Source organism: Vanessa cardui, chromosome 18 (assembly GCF_905220365.1).
Source record: "Vanessa cardui chromosome 18, ilVanCard2.1, whole genome shotgun sequence".
In the NCBI taxonomy this organism is placed as follows: domain Eukaryota; kingdom Metazoa; phylum Arthropoda; class Insecta; order Lepidoptera; family Nymphalidae; genus Vanessa; species Vanessa cardui.
In genome coordinates this window covers 3,584,923-3,611,339 of record NC_061140.1, presented here as the reverse complement: position 1 = coordinate 3,611,339, position 26,417 = coordinate 3,584,923, and the positions used below count along the sequence as shown (strand labels likewise).

At 31.0% G+C, this 26,417-nt stretch overlaps 2 protein-coding genes and 1 long non-coding RNA gene across 3 annotated transcripts; 1 reads left to right on the top strand and 2 right to left on the bottom strand.

Annotated features, from left to right (window-relative positions):
- Window positions 1-201: 201 nt before the first annotated feature.
- On the bottom strand, window positions 202-26,047 carry LOC124537392 (ras-related protein Rab-23). Its single transcript, XM_047114226.1, has 6 exons — window positions 25,825-26,047; window positions 5,621-5,827; window positions 4,339-4,501; window positions 1,603-1,682; window positions 826-995; window positions 202-398 (listed from the first exon to the last, which is right to left on the bottom strand). Exons 2-6 carry the CDS (start codon window positions 5,773-5,775, stop codon window positions 289-291), a joined length of 678 nt encoding a protein of 225 aa, XP_046970182.1. The 5' UTR covers window positions 5,776-5,827; window positions 25,825-26,047; the 3' UTR covers window positions 202-288.
- LOC124537393 lies at window positions 2,856-3,740 on the bottom strand. Its single transcript, XM_047114227.1, has one exon. The coding sequence runs from the start codon at window positions 3,527-3,529 to the stop codon at window positions 2,969-2,971; it is 561 nt and encodes a 186-aa protein (XP_046970183.1). The 5' UTR covers window positions 3,530-3,740; the 3' UTR covers window positions 2,856-2,968.
- On the top strand, window positions 16,568-17,040 carry LOC124537395. The gene is made up of 2 exons (XR_006966926.1): window positions 16,568-16,841; window positions 17,010-17,040. It is a non-coding gene; the product is annotated as an uncharacterized LOC124537395 (long non-coding RNA).
- Window positions 26,048-26,417: the final 370 nt, after the last annotated feature.

Below are 26,417 nucleotides of genomic sequence, written 5' to 3'. Positions count from 1 at the left end.
TATGTACAACATTAAAAACCTCAAAGCACCTTGTATACCAATGATTTCTTTTAATATACGATAACAAGTATATCATCTCTACACTAGTTTGTGCCTTTTTTAACATATGATTTTTTGTAACAATAAAATTATATCCTTATAATTTACATTTTTAACCAATTTATAAACAAAAAAAGCGGTTTAGTTATTTATTTTTTAAAATAGTTCTGTTAAAAAGTATTCCTAGTTTGATATCTTATATACAAATTCCGTTTGCCTTAATAAAGAAGGATTTATTTGTTATTTCTTTCACAGTATCCGACACGCGCTCTTGAGTACATTCTTCTTTTTACCACCAGGCCGGTGTTTAGTCGGCCGCAGAAGGATCGTGCCGTTGCTGTTATGATTTGTAAATGTACCTGTGAAAAGTTTAAAGTATTTAAATACAAAATAATTTCGATGTGAAATATTAGTACATAAGTAAATTATTCCATAGTCTTGCTACTTAAGGAGCACAATACCAACAACAACAGTCTGTAAATTTCCCGCTGCTGGGCTAAGGCCTCCTCTCCTTTCGAGTAGAAGATTTGGAACATATTCCACCACGCTGTTCCAATGCAGGTTGGTGGAATACACATGTGGCAGAACATTAATGAAATTAGACACATGCAAGTTTCCTCTCGATGTTTTCCTCTCCGCCGAGCATGAGATGAATTATAAACACAAATTAAACACGAATATTCAGCGGTGCCTGCCTGGGTTTGATCCCACAATCATCGGCGTTCTAACCACTGGGTCATCTCGATTCACTGTTAAGGACGATTTGTGTTTAAAAAATCGAAATACCTATAACGGGCGCAACGCAGACGGGTGGCGTCTCGGCGTGCTCGCGGCGCGAGTCTGCGAGGCAGCGCGCGGCGAGCGCTCGGAACACGGCGCCGACGTTGACGTCCTCCTTCACGGACGCGCGCATGAGGCGGCAGCCCAGCGCACGCGCTACTAGCTCCGCCTCATCGCTGTACATTCAAGATATTTATCATCCAAAGGGATCTTGCGAGTATTGCTCAGTGTTAAGAGTGGTGGTTTTTACCACGTATTACTTGACGGTCAGTGGTGAATGTCGGGTTAAATACGGAGCCGTTTATGTTTAGCATATTATAATATCGAATCGCTCTTTTTAATAAGAGAAAAACCATGATATTCTTAAGCAAGAGGACACTGGAGTTATTACTTATAACAGTAATCGTAGATTAGGTTCAATTGTAACCGATACAAGCTAATCAAAAGGTAAATAATTTTTAGGTACGCTTTGAAAAGTTTTATTTTTTATCATGTATCCTCCTTGATTTTACACTATGTGTAGTTGGGCAAATAAGATTATAAAAAAACTGTAGATGGAACGCGCGGAACATTACAGCGAAAACTAAACAAGAAATTTCGTGCGAGGTAATGGACGTAATTTCTCCGACTATAGACAAAAAAACTATCAAGCGTTTGATGTTCCATATATTCTTCAGTTCAAATATACTTCAGTTTTGATTTATAGAGAGATCTTTGAGCACTTTATTTTTATTTATAAGAATATAGCTTATAGTAATGTGAAAATATAAAAGCAGTACTAACGGTCCCACGACGCATTGATCCATGAGGTCAATTTTGTTCTGAACTATTATTGTAGGAATCTCCCCGCATTCATTCTCCACCTGAAAATATATATTTCATATTGAAAATTCTATTTAAGTATAGTGAATACAAAACCAAGATTTAATAATATATTTAATTTGAACGAAAGATTTTACACTTCCAAACTCCAAACCGTTACTAAGATATATTTCAATTGAAAAACTCAATAGATTTAGGTATATTATACTGGCCTGATATTTAAAACCAGTAGCTCGGGTTCTGTGGCCATATACCACTAGCCACTAGACCAACAAGGCCGTAAAATGTCTACAACATATAGGTACAAAAAATATATAGATACGTAGATATAGGTAATTATTTTTAAGAACTCATTTGCAATAAAATAAAAACCTGAGAAAGTTAATTTAAACTTAAAGTAACGGATTTGTTTTTCCTTTTATAAAAATAAATACAATAAATATAAGCCGACAACAATACAAGGAAAAATTTAATTAAAAAAAAAAAAAAAAATTAGTTCTGCGATTTAAATCGACAAATAATTGATACTCAATCTATTAAGGAGTATCGATAATCGAATTACTAATCAAAATTACACGCTCGCGCAATCACCACTTCCATTTATCAAAGTGTACTAGTATCATTAATTAATGATTTGACTCGGGTAGACCTCTGGAGAGTTTATAAGCTAATACTATTTATAATTTTTGCCTAATCTGTTATCAGCCTGGTGTGATTGTCACCATTTCACGGGTGATGCGACTCTTTCTGGGTTTCTAAAAATAGAATTTATTTTTGCAAACAACATTTATTTTACGGATTTATTACATTTATTTATTTAATATTTGGGAAACAAACAGATATAAAATATAATCTAATAACATAATACAGTTTAGATATCACATTATCCAGCGAAGTTTCCACCGATTGAATTGAATATATTGTTTATATAAAAAATATTATTACTGATTATAAAAAAGCGGGAAATTAGTATTCGTTTCTTAAACTAGATATTTAAATTAATTTAATAAATGTGTGTAACAAAATGAGTAGGTAAACTTTTTCTTTCTCAGAAGCGGAAACTTGATTTATATACGGTTGTTTTCAAACAAATTCAAAGATTTATCAAATATTAAAAAAAAAAAAAATTAATTACCTCATCAATTTGAAATCTATGCTTTTATTATGTTTTAATATTTAAATCAATAGATGATTAAATAAAACATGCATTTTACGTAGATATTTATTTATTGTATCAGAGAGTGAACTGCATATCACACATTAGTTTATATTTAACAATTATGTATATTATTGTGTTTATTATAGTAGTATTATCACTAAGATTAATTTAACGAGCGAGTGGGCAGTCAGGACTTCCTTGACGGCCTCTCATGATGTCTATATCTTCTACGACGTCCTGCACTTCCTCATCTGTGGGTTGGTTTTTTGCGAGGAGAATCCCTCTGCCTCCGGACGAACAATTTATACCCATGACGTATTCATCATCCACCTTGATAAATAAGTATTTCGACAGAAGATTGCAGGAACGTATTTGATGTTTGACTTCCTCTTCGCCGTAATAATATACAGTCGTTTGTTTGCCGGAATTATTCTTATAGCTGGACTTCAAAATCGCGTCTTTCTTTGGTAAATTATTTTCACAGGCGGGCTCTATTTCGGATTGATTCGCCTTTTGAAACTTGATCACTTCACAGCTACTCCTCCTTCTCTGAATCGGTGGCCAGTAATACACCGCGTACCAGTCACCAGCTAACAGGTTTAAATCGAAGTTCTCACCAGTTTTGTAATAATCGATGCACTGGTCCTCGCTCTCGACATTCTTGATACAGGTCACATCGCTCGAAACGAAGATGAATATCGTAAAAAACCCGTAAAACCAGCGAGACATCTCGTTAAATATTTCGCAGTTATTTATGACGACGCACCGGATTCAAATATAGGTATAGAAACACTATAGAAATATGAGCATTTCGTTGAATTTATGTATGCGATATACATGTTTTAGATTACAGCGTAGCGTAACGGAAAGTGCGCCGCGGGTCGTGACATAGTTTATCTGTGTAGTGTTTATTATCGAATTTAGATATTTATTATACGTTTTATGTTCAACAAATTAAAAACGGAGAGAAGGATATTTGATCCTCGCTGCATTGTAAAAACTATTACTATCTATTAAGTTGTTTTGAACTTACGGCGTAATTTATTTTTTTAATATTAGTTTACATATTTTTAAAAAAGTAATCATATCTGCGGCTTGTCGCGGGATACTTCTTACAGATGCTATGAGAGATATCACCATTCCAAAATATGTACAAAATATAGAACCCAAAATAAAGTAGAGCCGCGACATATGTTTAAAAATTTACGAATGTTGGTGAATTTTATTTAAGTATACCTATTTGAACATTTTAGTAAGTTATTTTTAGATAAATTTGACTCTGTATCTGTAGTTTATGACGGGTTATTTTTAGAATAAATCTGGTACTTATTTTTATAACATAAAGCCCAACTTAAACATATTTAATAAATTGGAACATACATATCACAAATTTCGCAATAAACTCATAAGCATAAGTATATAATTTACCGGTTTTTACGGAAGATCATAAATTTTAAAGACTTTTCACGAATTCATGACTGATTCATGAGTTCGTGAGAAATCTTTAAAATTGATAAAATTTCATTTCGAAACCCCACCTTTAGTTTCCATGAATGCAGTGCGAGGAAAGAGTCTCGGTCGGTAGTGGAGAAGGCGAGGACGCAGGCGTGTGCCCCTCGGTAGTATGCTTTGGTAATCGCGTCGAACTCCTCCTGCCCGGCCGTGTCCCACAACATCAGCCGGACCTCCTCACCATCAATACTGAAAACACAAATATATATATTAACGTACAAGCCCATATATGAACAGTCTCTACTTTATATATATTTTAATTAACACGATCAATCTTTGTATTCTTTCACACTTTTTTTTCAATCCATTTGTAAAAATATTATTTCCCTGTATGTTGCTGCATATGTACTAATATTGTTATATTAATTTAGTATATGAGCTATTTATTATTTATATATTTATTAGTAAGTGCTAGCGCCCTCAGACATTGTCAGAAATGACTATTCAATATTCCTAATACCATTAAATATATGATAAATATTTAAACTAAGATTTTATCTGTTGTGTCGATTAGCACTATCGCACTTACCCTTCAAAGTTAAACATTATTATGAATTATTAATATTTGTCGATTGTATGACCGATGCGTGGGTGGCATCGAAGCGAGACAAAATATCAATAGTGATATAACCCTGTGGTTAAATATCCAGTTATAAATTAAGGTTTTTCAATAGACTTTAACGCTCATAGACCATCCATCAAAGTGATTAATGTTTTTTATATTAATAAGTTCTTACGGAGTGTTTCAACAATATTTCTATATTGTATTAATACTGGTTTTATCACTATCCTTACGATAATGTCTTTAAAATTGCATCAGGTCCCTTCAATATTATTAAAGGCGCATTAAATGCATGCCTTCATAGAAACTTGGTTATTAATTCAGAGAAACCTTCGTGTTAAGGACATGAGACATGAATACAATTACTATCTTCGTTGATGTATTTTTTTATTTAAAATGGCTGAGAGACCAACGGTCCAGTAAGATATTAACAACAACAACAACAACAGTCAACAGCCATGGAAACCAAGATGTTATGTCCCTTCTTATTATATATAGATACACAGACTCAATCACTCACAATAAACACAGCGGTAGAATATATGGATGGAACCCAGACACAAAATGCCGTACCAGACACGTTAAAATGTAAGATAATTAATATTTTCGATTTTAGATCATTAATATTCAACCTAAAATTAAGCTAATATTAAACATTAAATGCATTAACAAAAAATACTTTGTTATTTATCAATTTATAAAGTTAATTTCAATCAGAATTTAAAATATTTAAAACGAAGACTAACTCGATCTGTCGTTCAAGGAAATCAACGCCGATGGTCTTCTTGTAGTCCCGCGTGAAGGTCCCGCGGCAGTACCGTTGGATCATGCTGGACTTGCCGACCCCGCCGTCGCCCACTATCACCACCTTAAGCGCCACCTCCAGCTCCTCCTCGCGCATCTTCGCAACATCCGCGTCCCCCCACCGCACATTAGTGATGACGATATAGTCTCTGAAATTACAACAATATATTAAATTAGATAACTAATTACTATTTCTTACAGCATCATTGTCTATGGGTGATGGTGACCACTTACCATCAGGTGGCCCATCTGCTCGTCCACCAACCTATACCATAAAAAAATAAAAAAAAAAAATAATTAAATAGCACTGCTTACCACTTCACAATAAAAACCACGAAAACAATTTTAAATTAATAATGTATAATGCGAAATAAAAAAAATAGAACCTTAGCGTTTAATATGCTATTTTCCCATACGTCTATTTTATGTTAGTCAAAGACGGTACACGATTGTATTCCGTATACGGCCATGTAGGTTAAAAAATACTGGTGTAAAAAAGTAAGTTATTTACGAACTCAATAGCTAACTATTTTTAAGTTAAAATATTCGTATTCAGATGTAAGTAATATGGCACAAAATGACAAAATAATTAATTTATAGTTGTTAAAGGAATGTTGGTGACAATATTTGAGAGTATCACGGTCTGCATCAACGTCACGATTTACAATCAGTAAATCATTTCTGAAATCGATATTTAATTGCTTTCGATAGTATCGATAATTTTGTTAAAATGTGTATGACTAGTTAATTTACCGGCAAACTTAATCATGACAGTAAATGGAAAAAATGATAATGTGACATAAATCATATTTAACGACGAATATAAATGAACTTAGCACATTTACTACGGTAATAAATTTATACCGAGTCGGAGAGCAGTTGTTTGCTTGTACGAGACGGCCGCGGAACCTGTTTGTAAGCACCTGTTTGAACATTGAGCTGATCGCAATGCCCTGATTTAGATAAAATGATAGAAGTGTGTGCTTAGAATAAAATTAACATTCCTTCTGCAAAATTTACCCCATATACATGTATACATATATTATGCATGTCATTTATTTAATGTTCCAATTTTATTGCAAAACTGCGCGAGATTTATAACAACTACATAGTAAAAGTAATTAATTATTTGATGAATTATTATCATTTTCACCTATCGATTGAGTTTTATTTTTAAATGTCTAATAACATGAGATTTTCCTTGTGTTTAGTTTAATAGAAAGTAATTTGTTAATAACGAACAAGTGCTCCATTTCTTTAGCAATATTTATCTTTTTCCTTTCACCGCTTAGTAAATTGATTTATACATGCGATAACCAATTATTCTTTACAGGCAAAAAGTAAACACAATATTCAGTCACTTTTACATAAAACATACAATATTTTTGGAATGGAATTTTTAGATTTGTAAACCTTTCTTCTACAAAATAATTTAGACGCATATTTTGTTATATACAGAAGAAAATGCCTCGAAAAGTTTAATAATGCACGTCATTAAACATGAGCTTATACAATATTAAGTACAGTCTGTATAATTTTTTTTTTTTATTATTTAACTAAGAACGCTTTTTCCCGAGATAATATAATAATTGTCCATTCTCTCCTTCAATATTTTAGGATTTTAAATACTTGAAGCCACTTTATATTTACTAGATTAATTTTAAAAAGATATAACATATTATTTGACTATTAATAAAGATCTGCAATAATAATTATCAGAAATATGGTTACCACAGTAAAATCAGTACCGGAACGCGGATGAATGTTCTATCTTGATAATTTTACTTTCGAAGTCGCGTTTCTCTCAGCTCGTATTCTGCATCATCATGCGAAGTGATGAGTTATTCCGATTATGTCAAGATACAGCCGCTCGCTAAGCTTCATCAGATAGCTTTTTATGTCCCTTACAGACTTTATAAATGACACATGCTTAAGGTCAAGTAATTTAATATTCTTTTTATATATTTTTGCTTTTGAGACTTCATGGTAAATAAACATAGATAATTAATACATTAGTTTTATTTTATCATTATATATTTTAAAATAAATACCTAAAATAAAAAGTGAGAAACTTTGATATATTGTCGAAAACTATTTATGGTTTTTGTGTGTATATTGGCTAGATTTGGAAATTTATCAATAACAAGTTTTTGTCTGCAGCGAGTTGCTTGTTAGGTGTCAAACGTAATCAATTCAATTCTCAAATTTTATCAAATTCGATTTGGCGGTTTTCCGTTTCGCAGCGCACTTTGACATATGTGAATCTTTAGTAAATGATTATAATTATTTAATTCGATGTATTTCTTAGAAAATAAACATAATAGAATATTTATAATCTGCAAAAGATGAAAATTGTCATTATGAGTGTACCTTAGAAGATATACAGCCCTTATAAAGAAGTACATTTTCTCGTGGGCTGTTATGTATTCTTCGCAACACGAATATCATAATAACCAATGATTTCACTGGTCCTAATGGTTTTAATTGAAAATCGCATCACCATCTGTTTAATTAGATATACATTTATAGATATAGATACTTATTACTTTGTTTTGTAGTTGTGAAACTGTGCTAAGTCAGTTAATACATAACAATCATATTATAAATTTTGAGCACATTGCTACCAAGAAGGTCACTAAGCTTATTAATGCTATGTAGTGGCCGAAAACCCACGTTAGAATGGTAAATAAGGTGGAGTACACGTGACCGTTTTAATTCATACGTGCAAAAATGTTTGTTTTCAATTACGTAATATTATATTTTTTCTGATTTAATCTTGAGTGTTTCATACGACTTATTATATTTATACGACAATGTTGTTGTTTGATTAAGCTAAAATATGCTAACATTATAGTGGCGTGTTATTTTGTTCTGGTTAAGAACAGTGAGATATTTTGTTTCTATTTTTAATATATATAGCTATTATAAGTATTAGTAGTAACAATCGAAGATCTAATAGTTTATATAAAAGGCCTTGACAACTAATAAAGCGAACAGCATTTTAGTACAACCTAATACAGCGAAAGCTTAATTGGACATGTAGACCTTAATGAAACTAATGATATTTTATTGTTTTAAAATTTCGCACATTCAATGGATTTATGCAAAACAGCAATTTATAAAAACATTCGCTTGTAAATCGGTTAACGACTGTATTTTATGTTTAAGTGAAAGTATGTTATTGATCCTTACGTCAAACAAAATATGTAGAAAAATTCAAATTAATTTATTTCTCTTGTTTTATAGCTTCCACAAAAAGAGAAAAGCTATTAACATTTTTGATTCTAACGTTATTTTCTAGAAGTAAAAAAGGATTAGAGATTTCTATAAATATTAATAATAATATTTACTTGTTAGGAATTATTAACATACTTAAACATATACAAATATGAATTAAGAATTGTATTAACTGTATAAATCATGACCGCGTGGAATGTTGGCAAGAATGCTGGCAGAATGAAACTTAACTTGTTTGGAACTTTAACAAGTCAATAAAATAAGTGTTTTTCCTATGGAAACATTAAATAATACAGTATATTTACACAATTTGAGTATTTTAGAAGGCTATCTATGAGTGGTCTTTGCCACATCAGTTTACAGAAATGAATCTGCATGTTCAGAAATGAATCTGCATGTTCAATTATGAAGAGATATAAAGAGATAGTACGATAAGAATATAATACCTTCAAATTAAATGGTTTATCAAAATATTTTAAAAACAAAGGTTCGTTTGTAACAAGCAAACCATTACACTATTAATTAACAGCGTGTGCGTTTAAACATTGTCATAATTAATCATTGTAATAAAGATAACTTTTTTACTTTCATCCTTTCAATTTACATTGTTTATAATTATATAATAAATAATTACACTTATGAACAAACTACAACACTTTTATATCTTAGTACAAAAGGTTATTTTATGTAACGAATTAGACATTTGTTCTATCTTGTGATATTACAGATAGCTGCCCGAGCGCACGCCTGCTTCCGGATTTCGCTTAGATCTCATTCTCAAGAGTTTGTTCACTCAGCTTTTGAGTAACTCAGATGTACTATCTATCTATTCAATGACATGGACAAATGAAAATCATTATACTTTTTTATTATTATTTTATTCACTTCATAAAATATTTAATTTCATGTTATAAAAAATATATTAATAAGCCAGCGTTTTTATTAATGTTCAATTTATAAATAGTTATTTTTAAATGTATTTGTCAATACGTAAAAACAATAGGTATGCTCATAGAACAAGACTTGTAAAAGAGCTCAAGGAATTGTGTTGCGATCGCAATGGGAGGTGACCGACATCTTAGATAACTGGAAGTATGGTGTTGATTGTTGACCTGATTGCTATGGACTGTTCTTTACTCATAACCTCTTTGTCGCTATATAACATTATAAAACTTTTATCAAAATTGTATTTAAGTGAGGGACGCTCACATTAATTCCCGTAGTATGAGCTATTTATTTTATACCAGATTTTGTAAAACGCAACTAGGTAGGACTTCCATTACATCGAGATTATCGTTGTTATACATTACGATCAGTATGAAAGTAAATGATTTAGACATATGTCAATTTCAAATTATTCAATTCAATAAAGAACTAAAGAATTTTATTTGTGCTCAATTTAAATCTTATGTTTTTATTATCTAATTTTAGTTTAAAAAATGTTTAATTTATATTTTCAATAATATTCCAATGCACGATGAGACTACCTGTAAATAGTAGAACTTTTACCGTTGTAATTTTGAAATGTAATTTATTTTTAGTATGTGATATTGTATTTACTGTCGGTTGTCCTAATAAAATAAAATAAAAATAACCTAAGCACAAATATTTATTATTATAGTGTAATAAAATATTTTTAGACTATCTACTTTAAAATGTATGTACTAACATTTAAGAGCTATTAAATGAAGCTAGCGTATTAAAAGTTTTGTTTGTGTTTCACATCGAATCGTATGCAATTTCAAACATGTTTCTTCCAAGCTTTCTTAAGACCAACTAAAATAATGTTCAAGAAGAATGTCGTAGCCGGAAGGAGCGACGCGATAAATGGAGCCTGACGTCACACCTTGTCTACTTGTGAAACTTATACACTCAAAATTAAGTTCCCAGTCCCCAACTGACGTTTGGAAATAGTTGTAATCACGGAAATGTCAAATACGTGGAATTACTTTGTGGTAAGGCTTTCTGCAAGCCCGGACTGTGTAGCCTCGCTCATTATATACCTACATATTCTAGTGACAAGCAAATATTTATCACATCGCTGCCCTCTTCAGTTATTTAAAATAAATTATTATTTAGTTTTCTTCTATTATAAAATTTATAACGTTTTCATTTACGACATTCATATTACATATTAATTTTAAAACTACTACTGATACCACATTGTGGCGTTACGATATATTGAACCTTTATTTACCACGATACTTATTTGTATTTAAGCAATCTTAATAACAGTACCCATATAGCGAAACAATGTACGCCGCTGGCGAAGTATTCTTTGCGAGTAGCGGCGTACATTATTACCGAATGTCTGGAACTTTCTAACGCGAGAAAAGCTTATATCGAAAGATGGTTTGAAATCAATTCGCGTCGACATTGGAAATAAATGAATGGTTTTATTTCGCGGTCAAAATTTAAATGATTCTGTCATAAAATATAAATTGGCTCACAAGTAAGGTGCGACGTGTTGTTTTAATCAAAATTAAACATTTCGTAGAGTATAGATTGAGCCTTATTAAAGCATTTTTTTGTAAATTTAACGAAGCGAAAATTGTAGGTACATAAACAGGTTTCTGTTGATGAGTCGACTTTGACGCGTTTTTCAATAGACCCTATTAAATAAGTATGATAAATTATGAGAGGTACGCATATTAACTATGTCGAAACTTAACGGAATATGAAATTCATATTAAACAACGTACGTACGTTCATAACGACTTCGAGTCATATCCTGTTCGAGATTTATAAATAATGTAGAAGCGATATTAATTCAATAAAATAAAAAAGAACTGACAGATTGAACTACTTGCGCAAAACTCATGAGTCGTTAAAATCAATCAGGCGAGGTGATTTAAAAGTGTAATTACGACAAAGTAGGTGCAGTGTAAAGTTACACGTCTGCCTTATATATTTATGATCGACATCTGCATTGGTTTCTGCATCGATTCGATTCGCTGACCGTAAATCGATACCGGCTCTATTTTATTCACTTATTGTGGTCGAGAAATTGAAATCGAATTACTTATACTGTTAGGAGTTAAAAAACTTAATGTACAGTTAAACAAAAAGTAAAAGCGTTATATATAAAGTCTACAAGACATGAGCACTTTCATGTATAGTTTGTCACTATGAATAAAAGTTTTTATTCCTAATTAATTAATTAATAAATGATTTTTAACGGTTTATTAATATCGGTAATAAGTTATGACTTACCTACATATGCGTGAAACCTGATACACCGAAATTTGAATAAATCGAACATTGGGACACGTCAAAACTTAATGATTTTTAATTTGTCAGTGGGTTCTTGCAATTTATTTTTAGTGCATACTGTAATAAATAAAAATATAGGTTGGTTGTGTTGTTTTATTTATATTATTTTACATTTTTAGAAACCCGTTTTAAAAGATCATTTAGATAAATTTTAGTAACCCCAGATTGCTCATTCTGCAGAGAGCAGTATTCAATAATCAGACATTACATATTAGCAGATCTGGGCAAAACACTCGAAATTTATACGTTCGATTTTTTTTTTGCCAAATTGCATTATTCGCATAAATTGTTCAAAGTCAAAGTAGAAATATGTATATATATCAATGCATACTGCTGCAGCTCTGTGTTAAATTTCTTTAATGGAGCACTAACAGAGCACATACATATTATTATCAGTTACTTATAGCGACTTAATGAGACTGAATGTAAAGGAACTCATAATGAATGATTATCTCAGAAACATTGTGAATAATTAAAAGCGTAATCATATAGGTCAACATCATTGTATCACAATACAATGATTCCAGAGAAGATAAAGATACGATATCAAACACCATCGTTGCCGGTCAAAACAATGCATTGTGTCCTTGTCCTTGTCTACTGCTTCTGGGTATAACGATTAGCGAGTGTGTTGTATTGTGATACAGTTGTTGTTTTATGTTTGCGCAATCTTTAAAACCTTCGCGTGAATTTGAATAATTTTGATCGGCACTTTATCATATTAACTAACATCAACAATTACTTAAAATAGTTTTTTACTGTACCTGTTATTTAATAATTTTCAGTTATTTTTATTAATTATTAAAGTATATTTATTTTACATTACATATTTGTTTATATAATTACTTGAATAATGGTGCTGCTCTTTCTCTGACTGACTTTGCCTTTCCTCACTCTCTGATCGAAGGATGATTTCTGGTCAAATCCAAAGGTTTGACCCAAGATGTCGGAGGTCAAAGCAGAAAGTTCGGTAGGAAACTGTCAATTAATTATAAAGCTCTTTTTAACTCTAAGTAATTATTTAAACACTTTATTTGCACTGTCTGAATTGATGTGTCAAAATAAAAATAAAAAATAAACAAATCTAAATAAAAAAGAAAATGCTCGAAATCTTGACTTTCTGACGAATTTCTTGGTATTAAACTAACCTAAACTGCGCTCATTGCAACGGGCTAACTGTATTGGATTAGATTTCACTAATAATATAAATATTTCCATAAGAATACGGGTTTTTAGGATCTCGGTGTTTATCCAACGTTGTAAGTAAATCTGCCTTACAAGTGTATTAGAACACTATATTTTAGTTTTTTATTACTATATATATGTATATGATTTAAAATCGATATTAACAAACGTCATACCTAATCAATGATAACTCGATATCTGTTATAATAAGACAATTGAAAATTGTTTGTAAAAATGTAAATATAAATAAATCTTAAATTAAATAATACCTTTATATTTTTTTAATAACGGCATTTATATAAGCATTTAATTCACGAAGGTTCTGATCGATGGATTACTTGTGGAAGTAGTCCATCTATCAAGCTACCTTCGCTTTCATATGCATAAATCAGACGACGGAAGCATACCGCAATAAGCTCTCCTAATGAAGATAGAAAATAAGAAATTTTAATATTTTATTTAATGTGATATTTATGTAAATAATAATATGTAAATATACCGTTGCAAATAAATGTATTTTGTAGTCAGATAAGTACGGGTCAATTAATCTAAGTACATGATGTATGTCGTAATTATTTACTACAATCATTTCCTCTATCTTTATAGTTTGGATTAATATTTTGTAGCTACATTCTTATAAAAAATGCAATCGTTGTATTATATTTAAAATATGTCGGAAATGTCTTTTTACTGTTACTTGATTTATTTCCTTCTATGTAAGTATGCACATCTACATTCAGACGTTCTTGTCAGTACTATCTGAGCTGGGAAGAACATGTTTTTATCATTAATGTATGTTTGTGTATTACAGTTGAATAATTAATAAATATATTTGTGGTCGCTTTAAAGTTTGAACAAGAAGCGTTAGAAGAGCTCTTAGTGTAAGGACATAATTATCACATGAGTGACGGCTGGTCAATCACCTCGCTAACGGAATGTTCAGTGCTTATACTTCATACCCGCACCCGACATCGAACGCATGCTCATTGTCTTATAATCTCATTACGATGCTCTTACAAAGCTGAATAACTGTCGAGAAAACGGTTCCGACTACTGTACAATTGTCAATTATACAAATGAAGCAACGTTTTGTAGTTTGTGCATTTCATTGCATGTGATTTTCTCTGCCGAGCCGAGATAGCCTACAGAATTGCAATATTCTACCTCTAAATATTAAAGTGCAAAATTGGTCTATATAATTAAATTCATTCTTCGCAGTGAAAAAAAAACGTGAAATTCTAGAGAAGTAAACCTTCTTTCCTAAATAAGCCAGTATTTTTTTTACCTAGTTTTTATTATTATTCATAAATAACTTAAATTTAATCGAATGCACCTTGCCACACTTCGAAATTTCTGTTCAAATTATTAGATGTAAAAAAAAATGGGTAAGGTATTATTTTTGAAATTTTTAGTATTCAAAAGTAAGTAAAAGTATCCGAACTGCTCGAGAACGTGATGTGAAGTGTGAAGTTTATGAATGGCGCGTCCTTGTAGCGTGGGGTGATTGTCCGCCGTACCCACAACCCGCCTCCCGGTACCCTTTGCACGAAAGCATGGAGCTAATCGTGCTTGTAAGCAGGCCTAGCTACTGTTATACAAATTATTATATATACATAGATAGATAGATAAATTTAAAAAAAAATAAAGTAAAATATTTGAAAAGTGATCTTTTTTTTATCTGTAATAATAGGCTATTTGACAATGCGAAAAGTTAAGTGTCAATTATTGTAATCAGTATATATCATGAGTTTAAAAATAGTTATTTATTAACAAAAGTTGAAAATAATACTTAATTTATTAAAAAATCCATAAATAGAGTAAATATGTATTTTTTAATCGTTTGTCACGTGACACAAAACGCTCCTCATTGGCCAGGGTTATAATGATGTCACTTGCTTGTTAACCTTGCTTGCCTACTAAATGTACTACAGATAAAAAAATACAGGCAAGTGACGTCACCAACCCACTGCAGCGCCATATTGTCCAAGTAGGGATATTTTTCGGCAAATATGTACTAGAAATAAAAAAAAAAAACAACTTTTACAGGGTTTCTTAACCTTTACTAAATAATATAAAATGGATTTTAAAAACCAGTCAAATAGCCTATTCAAAGGTATTTTGATTTCTGTTCAATCTTATACGATAAGACAAAATTCTATTAATTACTTAAAAAGGCCGATATTTTAAAACATCTTTTTTAAAACTGCATTTATTTAATCACGTCATTAGGTACTCTTATATTTTATCTGTACCTCCTTAATTAAATGGCGCTTAGAAGATTATCTAGGCAATGACAACGCAGAAACGGTATGGTATTGAATAAATTATAGTGTGTGCAATATACCGTAGTCAATATTTGCGTGCCAGTCGTCTAGTTAGTCTTTATTTGCTGAACAGTTAGCGTCGAGTCTAAACAGAAGCATATAAATAAATTATTTATAATAAGGAATTAAATAAAAGATAAAAAATAATTACAACAAAAACAGCCTGTAAATTCCCACTGCTGGACCAAAAGCCTCCTCTCCCTTTGAGGAGAAGGTTTGGAACATATTCCACCACGCTGTTCCAATGCGGGTTGGTGGAATTCACATATGGCAGAATTTCTATGAAATTTGTCACATGCAGGTTTCCTCACGATGTTTTCCTTCACCGTTGAGCACGAGATGAATTATAAAGACAAATTAAGCACATGAATCAGCGGTGCTTACCTGGGTTTGAACCCGCAATCATCGGTTAAGATGCACGCGTTCTAACCACTGGGCCATCACGACTCAAAAAATAATTAACATGATGCTTATTGTAAGTCAAATGTACACGTTCTACTTGTATCTGATACAAAATATAATTATTACTACATTCTTAAATGTAAAATTTATATTAACTATTTCGATGCAATTTAACAGATCCTTACCGAAATCAACTCTGTTCTACAATTATATCACTAATTTTGCTAAGTTAACTGAACACTGCGAAATGCTAGATTACGAGATTACTATAGAAAGACTGTAAAATTATATTGACTATTGGTTGCAATAGAGCTTTGTAAACAGGGGCGGATCTACTTAAAGGCTTTTTGGGCTGCAGCCCAGGGCCCCGCGAATACAGAGGGCCCCCAACCGAACTAAAACCAAAAGACGATATTGTTAATAATACAAATTAACTAGAGTTAAAAAAAAATCCGATCATAAGGTTGGCAACACTGCGATCAATCAGCTCGTGTGCGCGCGCATCTATCAAACGGAACGGGGAATTCCCTGTCGCTTGTTTTCGGTCGGACGCCATTTTGTTATTTTACCGCACTTCTGCTATCGTCGACTATATTAACGAATTGACTTTGTTATTGTTGGAAAGTGTTTAGTTTTTTAGTGATAGATAGCTTAAATGTTATAAGGACCGAACCTTTCTTTTAATTTACTAAAATTGAAAATATTCAGCATAACTAGTCTTCCTGCTTTTAATAGGCAGTAGGTAAGTAAAAAGAATTATGAAACATGACTTTTTTATTTTTATTACAGTTTTTAAAACTAAATAAATCAAACTCATTCGATATTTAATTATAATTTGTGAAATTGCTACACTCATTACAAAGTAGGTATTAAAATTAAAAATTCTATCCAGTTCTTTGTTTATTTACAGAAAAATATCCTTTTTTACAATATGTCTGCTAGAAAATATAAAAGTGGAGCTGAAAAAAGAAAATTACAGTTTGAGAAAAAGAAAGAAATAAATGCGCAAAAATTGAAACTTTTTTTAAATCAGAACATATAAACGCGAATGAAATAGCTATAAATCCTTTAAAAAACCTAATGGAAGGTATTTTATGCGAAGACAATCTTATGGGAGGAAGCAAAAAATCACAAAACCAGGAAAAAAATACCAACGATGAAAATGTGCAATATCTTGACTTCCAACAACCCTCTGGTTCCTCTAAAAACGAAATTGGTGTTCAGCAAAAGGAAGGTAATACCGATACCGATGTGGAAATAAATGTAGAAAATATTAAGTTGGAGTTTGAAAAATATGTTGACGTGGGCTTGTGGCCAGATTTGCTAAATAATGATTTTATTAATTTCGTCCTCTCACATGAAATAACTGACTTTCAAAATAAAGATCGGAAGAATGTATATTCAGCTTCAATAAAGAAATATAAAATAACAAAACAGATCTTTTTCAAATAGATATTTAACTAGAAAAATGAAAAATGGCCAATTACTGGAAAGATCTTGGTTATGTTATTCAAAAAGAGTTGGTACTGTTTTTTGTTTGACTTGCAAACTTTTTTCTAAAACTCCTTCTCAATACACAACCGGGTTTTCTGATTGGAAACACATAGGATTTTGTTTAGAAAATCACGAAAATTCTAATGAACATAAGAATTCAATGTTAGTGTGGTTGACACGAAAAGAAAATAAGTCTGTTTTAGACAAACAGCTTCAGGAGCAGTTAAATAAAGAAACAGAATATTATCATAATGTTCTAAAACGGGTTGTTGCAGTGCTAAAATTTTTGAGTATAAGAGGCTTAGCACTTAGAGGTTCCGAGGAAGTATTTGGTTCTCCACATAATGGTAATTTTATGAGTGCTCTAGAGCTATTGGCAGAATTCGATCCATTCATACGTGAACATATTGAACAACGAGAGCTGCGACCAAACCCTGTAATATCATATTTATCAAAAACAGTATATCAGGAAATAATTGAGATTATGGGTAAACAAATAATTAAACAAATTATAACTGAAATAAATAACGACGACACAAAGTATTATTCAATTATGATGGATTCAACCCCAGATCTGTCTCACGATGACCAACTTGTAATTGTATTACGATACTGTTTTCGGGGAAAAGTATATGAAAGATGTGTATCCTTCATTAAAATTAGTAGCCATACTGGCTTATATTTATTTAATATTCTACAAGCCTTTTTGGAAACAAATGGACTACTACTGGATAACTGCAGGGGACAGTCATATGACAACGCTGCTAATATGGCCGGAATCTACAATGGTGTACAAGCACTCTTAAAGGAAAAAAATAAATCCGCAGATTACGTGCCATGTGCTGCGTATTCCCTTAACCTAGTTGGTCAAGAATCCGTCAAGGTTGCAACCGAAATTAGAAATTTTTTTGGAATAGTGCAAAAAATATACGTTTTCTTCTCTGCTTCGACCCATAGGTGGGAACTGTTAAATCGTGAAACAAAACTAAAATTTACGTTAAAAAGTTTAAGCCACACCAGATGGTCTTGTCACTTTGATGCTGTCAGAGCTTTGAAAAGTAATTATGACGGCATTATGAAAATTCTCAAAAGTTTCGGCGAAAATAACGATGAAAAAGTTGATTTCCGAAAAGAGGCACAAAATTTATTTAATAACCTGGCGAAACTAGAAACTGCAATTTTGATTGTTTTTTGGGAAGAAATTTTGGAGAGATTTAATGTAGTTAATAAAAAAGTACAGAGCCCTGGTTTAGACATTGGTGAAGGCAATAAGTTAATTGTGTCATTAAAAGAGTTCGTGAAAAACATAAGGCAAAAATCTGATCAGAAGCTAAAAGAATACGAAGAGAAAGCTAAAAAATTAAGTACTAGTGTGGGAACAGACTACAGTGACATAAATAAGAGACGCATTACTTCAAAATTTTCAGATAAATCTACAGATAAAGTCTTAGTAAACGGCGCAGAAAAATTTAAAAGAGACACGCTTAATGTTGCGTTGGATAAGATGATTATGGATTTAAATAATAAAAGCCAAGCCTATGAGACCTATAGCAAAAAAATTAAATTTTTAATGGATTTGCAAGATAAAAATCAAGAACACATAGATCTGGAAAGTGTACGTAATATTATTGATTATTATCCAAATGACGTAGACGAACATTTAGTGAATGAGTGCATTCAGTTAAAATCTTACTTACTGCAGTCTAAGACAGAGTCTTATACCTCTTGCAGTGAAATTTTTTGGCTAATTTATGAAAAGAAACTTCTTGATGTTTTCCCAAATTGCTATACCATCTTAAAGATTTTTCTAACGATGCCGATCACTAGCTGTAAAGCGGAGCGTTCTTTCTCCAGGATGTCATATATAGAAAACAAATACAGGACAACAGTGTCGAACAATCGACTAAATCATTTATCAGTTCTTTCGATAAATTGCGATTTAACAAAGAACCTACAGTGCGATGACCAAATAAAAGAATTTGCAGCACAAAAATGCAGAAAGGTTGTTTTATAATTTATATAACATAATCATTAATTTCTCAATGTCTTTCTCAATGTCAATTTATTTTGCAATAAATAATATTTTAATAAATTAATAAAATATTTTGTTTTCCTATTCTCTTACTGTACTTAACATATATTACATATACCTACATCACTGCAGAAAACAGTTTCTTGTCAAAATAGCAATTAGTTGAGTAATTAGGTAGGGCCCTTAGGCAGTATTAGCCCAGGGCCCCACAAATTCAAGATCCGCCCCTGTTTGTAAATGTTAGGCTTGGAAGTATATACCTACTCAGATTTTGTAATTTAATTAATTTATAATAGTAACTAACTAGGAAATTTCTTGCCGGTTCTACGTGATGAAAAGTACTCTCCGTATTAATTTAATCTTATAAAATATCGATTTAAAAGTGCTTGCAAGAGTACTTCCGAATAAAGTTTATTGATTTCGATAAGTTCTGCTTTCCAGCTATAAAACGAGTATTCGCGTATCGATGTAACTATTTATATAAAACATATTTAAATAAATTATAAAATCGATAAATGCACCATAAAAGTACGTTGTTGAGAGTGAAAGTAACTTTTACTATTAAAAAAGGCAATTTGTTGAAAAAAATTGAGGTTCGCGTGCCGTCGGCGTCGGAGCGACTACGCAAGGTATACGCTTTTAATGGCATTCACAACTTCGTAGACGTACCCGAAGGTAATTAAATGAACATGCTAAATAAGGTCTAATTGAACTCACAAGTTTCACAACAACTAAATAATGGATTATTGCTATTTTAAATTGTAAAACAGAAATAATATTTTTTTCAGTTGATAAACATATTTGTTATTTAAAAGCGTGCCCGGGATCTCGTGCGCGTCAATTCTAACTCTATCTTATTATTTAGTGTTAATACAATTTTTATTCCAATTAAATTTAAAAATATTTATGAATAAAAAAATTATAACTCTTATAAACTTTTCCGTATTTTATAGTTCTTTATATAAATATAGATAAATATACAAAACAATTAGCAAAATTAACATGTACACGAATTACCAAAAATGTGATGTTTTAAGCAATAGATATTTTAAAAATCCAACGGTATAAATCCTGTTGGTTCATTATTACACTGGGTTAGACCTGCGCGGGAGTGTAAATAACCTTCACGAAAGGGTCGACAGGTGTACAAGCATCTGTCTATTTATGTTTTAGCTGTTTTTTTTTCGAATCCTTGCGTATAAAATAAGTCGTGGCTGTATGAGAGAGTACCTTTTGTCATGGACTCATATTATGAAATTAAATATAGGGATATTGTTTGATTGAAAACTTCATGTTGTTTACAAAGCATAATAATTATAATAAAAAAAATATCCCCATATATATAATAAAAGCCTTTGAATGTCTAATTACGTTAAGATCAGTTTCTGATGAGATTTATAGCAAATAAAAAATACTAACGCGCGTTGATGTCTAATGTACGCATGACTACAATATAATGTGTTTTCAATTTAGCTAGAAACCTCTACAAACTGTCCACGCAACTTTATATTTATTGTATGAAAGCTAAGAAATTTGTGAAGTCACTATTGATTTAACCGGTTCTTAGCCTCGTTTCCTAGAAAATTAATCTTTACTTCAGCTATGTTTTGAATAAGTACGTTACTATGCTAACATCTAAAACTTTCTACTTAAAAGCTAAGAAAATATAATTGCATGCTGCGAATTTATAAATGAAAATAACACATATTTGTTCTCAATGTTCAGCTTACATATAGGTACATATGTGTACTATAAAAGGTGAGGTGAAGCAGAGTGATGAAATACACTCGACGCCTTTTAGAAGGGACTTCTGCCGGTGTATTCAATAAAATCCAATATTATTATTTTCAAATACTTTACTAAATATATGTAATAATATAACAAAAAGAAAAACATATTACCATTGCCATTAAGTTTTCTATTCATGTTTAATCGCAATTCCGATTTCCTGACTAAAAGAGAAAAATCTCATCCTCATGTTATTATTGGAAACAATATAATAGAATGATAAATCTTTAAAAAAGATATTATGAATATAAAGAAATTTACTTTTATATTCGATTTAGAACTTACGATTTCTTATATCGATTTTGATTGATCGATTCAGACTCAAACCTACTTTAAAGTTTCCTGCAATTTGCAATCAAGGAGTTATTTTTGTACAAAAAATTGAATAGAAATATTACACACGGCATGTGTGTTTTAAAAAGGCATATCTGTATGCTGACATGAATATAGAATGTGATTTTAGTGGGAGATGCGTTAGATATCAAGCCGTGAAGCATGAACCGTGACCGCCTGGACAACGACCTGTGGAACTTAAGAATTACCACTATAATTTATATAATAAATCAAGTTTTGGTGTGTGCATAATGCACTACCTTTAATTATATCTATATGCGAGTAAGAAGAATTGTCTATTGATCTGTTTCCCCGTATAATTTAAAGTCAAACAACTATAGTGATTAGTGATATTTTGACAGTTTACTTATTGTAATTTATTTATGACGTGAAAAACCGTCGACTTTGCCCGTGATGTATTTTTCTCAAAACCTTCTTTGAAACGAGCTTTTTCACGAGAAATTTTCACATAGACAGACATGAGGACTATTTAGAAAATTTAGTGAGCTAGAAATAGAAACTTGAAAAAGTTATACTAAGATTACTTTGTTATAATTTTTTTAACGTTTTTGGTATTCAACAAAAATCTTTATAAATTTTGCAATACTTAATTCCGGTTTTCATATAAAGACATCAAGATTTAAACAGGAAAATATTGTTTCATGGAATAATAAGATGAATACAGTTTACTTCGTTGAAAAACAAGTTTTTGAGTTGTTTTGTAACAATTTTTTAAGCACAAATTCATAATTTGTTAAGCAAACGCAATTAATACTTTATGGTTAAATTTACAAACTTTGTAACGCGATTTAATATAATTATGGAACCATTATAATTTAAATGAATTAATCCGCGAGAAATTAAGTTTAATCTTTACTTAATGATTCAATTTATAATTAATTAAGTATTTATTATTAGTACTAACATATTTATGATTGGAATTTTAATATTTGTTATTGGAATAATACAAATTAAGACGCTTATGAACCGTAAGAGGAAAAGATTTTGTGTAAAAGGTAATATTCGAAATTGATCTTTTAGAATGTTCGAACTAGACAAACATCTCACGTTTCTCCGCCTGGTAAATAATGGAATATATTTCAATAAAAACTGCGGTAAGACATCGTGTGCGTCTCAGTTAATAAGTGAGAAAGTATCTGCTTCAACAATTACCGTTTTGCGACGGCTAAAAACTTGTTAATTACGGAACTGGTTATCAAGAATCAATCCATATGATTCGTTCAGGTGAATTGTGTCCTTCGATTCGTATATCATTTTTCGGACGGTATTATTTCAAGGCAAATTTTCAAAACTTTATCGTCCAAATAAGAACAGAATCATAGTATCATTATGGGTTCTAGGCGGTGTGAGGAAACATTGTAAGTGAACTTGCAAGTTTCACCTGCATCCAGGGCCGTATTTAGGGGAGGGCAACCGGGGCAACTGCCCTGGGGCCTCCACATCAGTGGGGGCCACAGTTTTCAGCAAGTTAACAAATACCGAGATATAGTCAAATTATAAAAATGTTATTATTTAATATTTTAAAAGTTACCGATACAAGTAAATAAATCATAGCTTACTGATTGAAATAAAAAAGTAATTAATTCATGATAATATAATTATTAGGTTGTTCACGCTTCTGTTTGTCTAGGGCCCCCACTGCTTTGTGGCCCGGGGGCCTCTAGACCTTTAAATGCGGCTCTGCCTGCATCTGTATTTGTGTCATAAGCTTTAAATATTCTATTAAAGACAGGAATAGGCCTTTGTTACTTTATTTTATCCTCCACCAAAATACACACAGTATCTTCTCGTATAATTTAACTCTACACAATACTCATATGAGTAAAGTTTATTTAGACTACAATGTATTCTTGTTCTTATTTATGTTATAACAATAGAATATCAAATATATCCAACGAATACCGATCTACTATTAACGGCAGGTAGACGATCCTACTAGTCACAAACCATTATAAATTCTTCACACCGACACAAAACATCGCGAGCACTGCGAATACCAAATGATTTGTCCTAATGGTACATTGTTACATTCTCGAATCAAATATTTGTATTGTATCAATACATTCGAATTAACTTAAAAAGATAATTCGTGTTATTCTCTACGAATCGAACAAATGATTTCTTATCAAGAAAATGATTAGCTTTATTAAGATACTTTGTACAGTGTTAAGTTACACTATTTCATTGCCTCGGTCTAATGGCACTCATATCGCTCTTCTATAGTTGTTGGACTGTTAGTTAAAACTTTTCAGGATATTCAACCAAATATATTGTATGTATGTAAGTACTGCTGATAGATAATCTATTCTAGTTGTCAGTACTCGATTATATTATTCTTATACAATATACCTATATAAGTATAAAGTTTTATAGATTTTAAAAACTAAATTAATAATTGTTTCTATCTATCTATTCGATCTATCTATCTATTCTATCTATCTAACTATATTAATATTATAAATGTGAAAGTAACTTTGTCTGTTTATCCGTCTGTCACTATTTCACGACCAAACCAAATTTGATCAAATTTGGTATGAAACAAACTCCAAGAAAGGACATTGGCTACTTTTTGGCCTAACACATGACCAACACCGTAAAAAGCGTGCGAAGCCGCGGGCGACTACTAGTTATAGTTACTACTATAGGTATTATTACTATAGGTAGGTACTAGTTATTTATAGTGTTGGGAAAGAAGGCCTCATAAGAATACCAGAATGTGTCGGATGACGGTTTGCCACATCAACCAGCATTCAGTAGAGCTTGGAATTGTATAGAAAAACGGATAAAAAATACTACAGAAACACTAGCTATAAGTATTTTATATTTCAACGTACAATTGCTAATCTGATAAATTACTATAATTAAATACTATATAAATTACGTACAATAAAATCGCGTAAAATTGTAAAATATATAAAATTCGTATTTGTATGATATGATTAATTCTAAATTTGCCAAACTAGCTATGAAGCGGCTAATTCAATTTCACGTTTGAGCGTGAAACGATTTAATTAATCTAAAGAAATCAGTCAGATGCACACTCTCGGTCGATCGTTCCTAACGTTTTAGCCGACCCCAAAAAGAATGACTTTATCACTTCACCTTTTTTTTCAATACCTTTATTTTGATGCTGAGAACCAATACTATTATTTTTTTTTTACATTTAGCGGTTCCATTTACATCGAATACACCTAAACATAGGCCTTAGGCAATAGAAAAATATTTGTAAATTAAAATTAAAAAAAAAATTATATATAAAAAACATTATTTTTAAGTGGAAATTCGCAAGAGATGAATTAAAATAGAAAAAAATCGGCGATACAACACTAATTGTACGTTTGTAACAAGAAGACACTAAGTAATAAATTAACATGTTGCTCTACATTTCGTTCGATTATAAATTGGCTTTGATTAATAGATTATATTATGAGGATGTTCCCACGTTAAAAAAAAGTAACAGTAAAAAAACTTAACCTTAAGATCAATTTTTCAGTTTTTATGAGCCTATCAATGACAGGCAAATATGATAATTTAAAAGAAAATAGTACAAATATGCTTACTGCTGCTACTGCTTATGTAAAGTTTCGTTTTAGTAAATTAATTTAAAGAAGTCTGTAGCGATAAGCTTTATATATATATTTTGATTTGTAGCTGTTCACAAACTAATAAACAGTTACAAATTATAATATAAATTGTTAAATTTAACAATTTATATACGTAATACATATTTTTCAAAAAACGCAACTGACGAACAACATCATTCGAGGAAATTTTGAAAAATTTTAATAACTTATGAATTTATTTATAATTGACTCTATCCTATCTATATCTTGATCATAAAACGAATTGAAATATAGCATTCAGCTTTAAAAATATACATATATCAGTTTTTGATACAAGTAATATGAACGAATATATTTTATATCTTAGTTAAATACCTTTTATATTATATGTATTCGCTTAGTTAGTTATATTTGAAATATAAATTTAAACAAAGAAAAATAATGTTATTAATTGGTAGCAATGAGCTTATCATAACCTAAGCTTGCAAACTTACGTTAAGCTCTGGCCGTAGTACTCCACATCGGTTCACCATTACACTAGTTACTGCTATTAATTAATTATATTTACACTTCGGCACTAACTTCACAATTCACTTTTAAACACATGTATGTTTTTTGTCATATTATTTGTATCGCGATAGTAGAATAGTAATTATTTTACTTACTACACGTTTATATCTAACGACGCTCGTGTGAAGACTGCCACCGGCTGCGTCTGCGCACTTGCGCAGGCTTTGAAGGAAAGTTCATCGAACGCCTCCACCTTTACTGAAGACTATAATAATATATAACATGATTTTTATATATATTTAACATCGACTTGGTCATATTAATTTTATTGAAAATGTGATGAGTGCAATGCTCATGATAAATTAAATTGGTATGTGTAATTGTGTCATATAGATTGCTGGTTCATTAATTCATATGCATAATTTTAAGAAAAAAAAATCTGGACATACGCCAAGACATACTATAGTTCCAATATAGTCAGTAGTACAATTATAATATACCAATTTAGTTTCAGTATTATAATGAAAAATATCCATATATTTGTTAAAATAAAAACATGGATAAACCATTACACTTA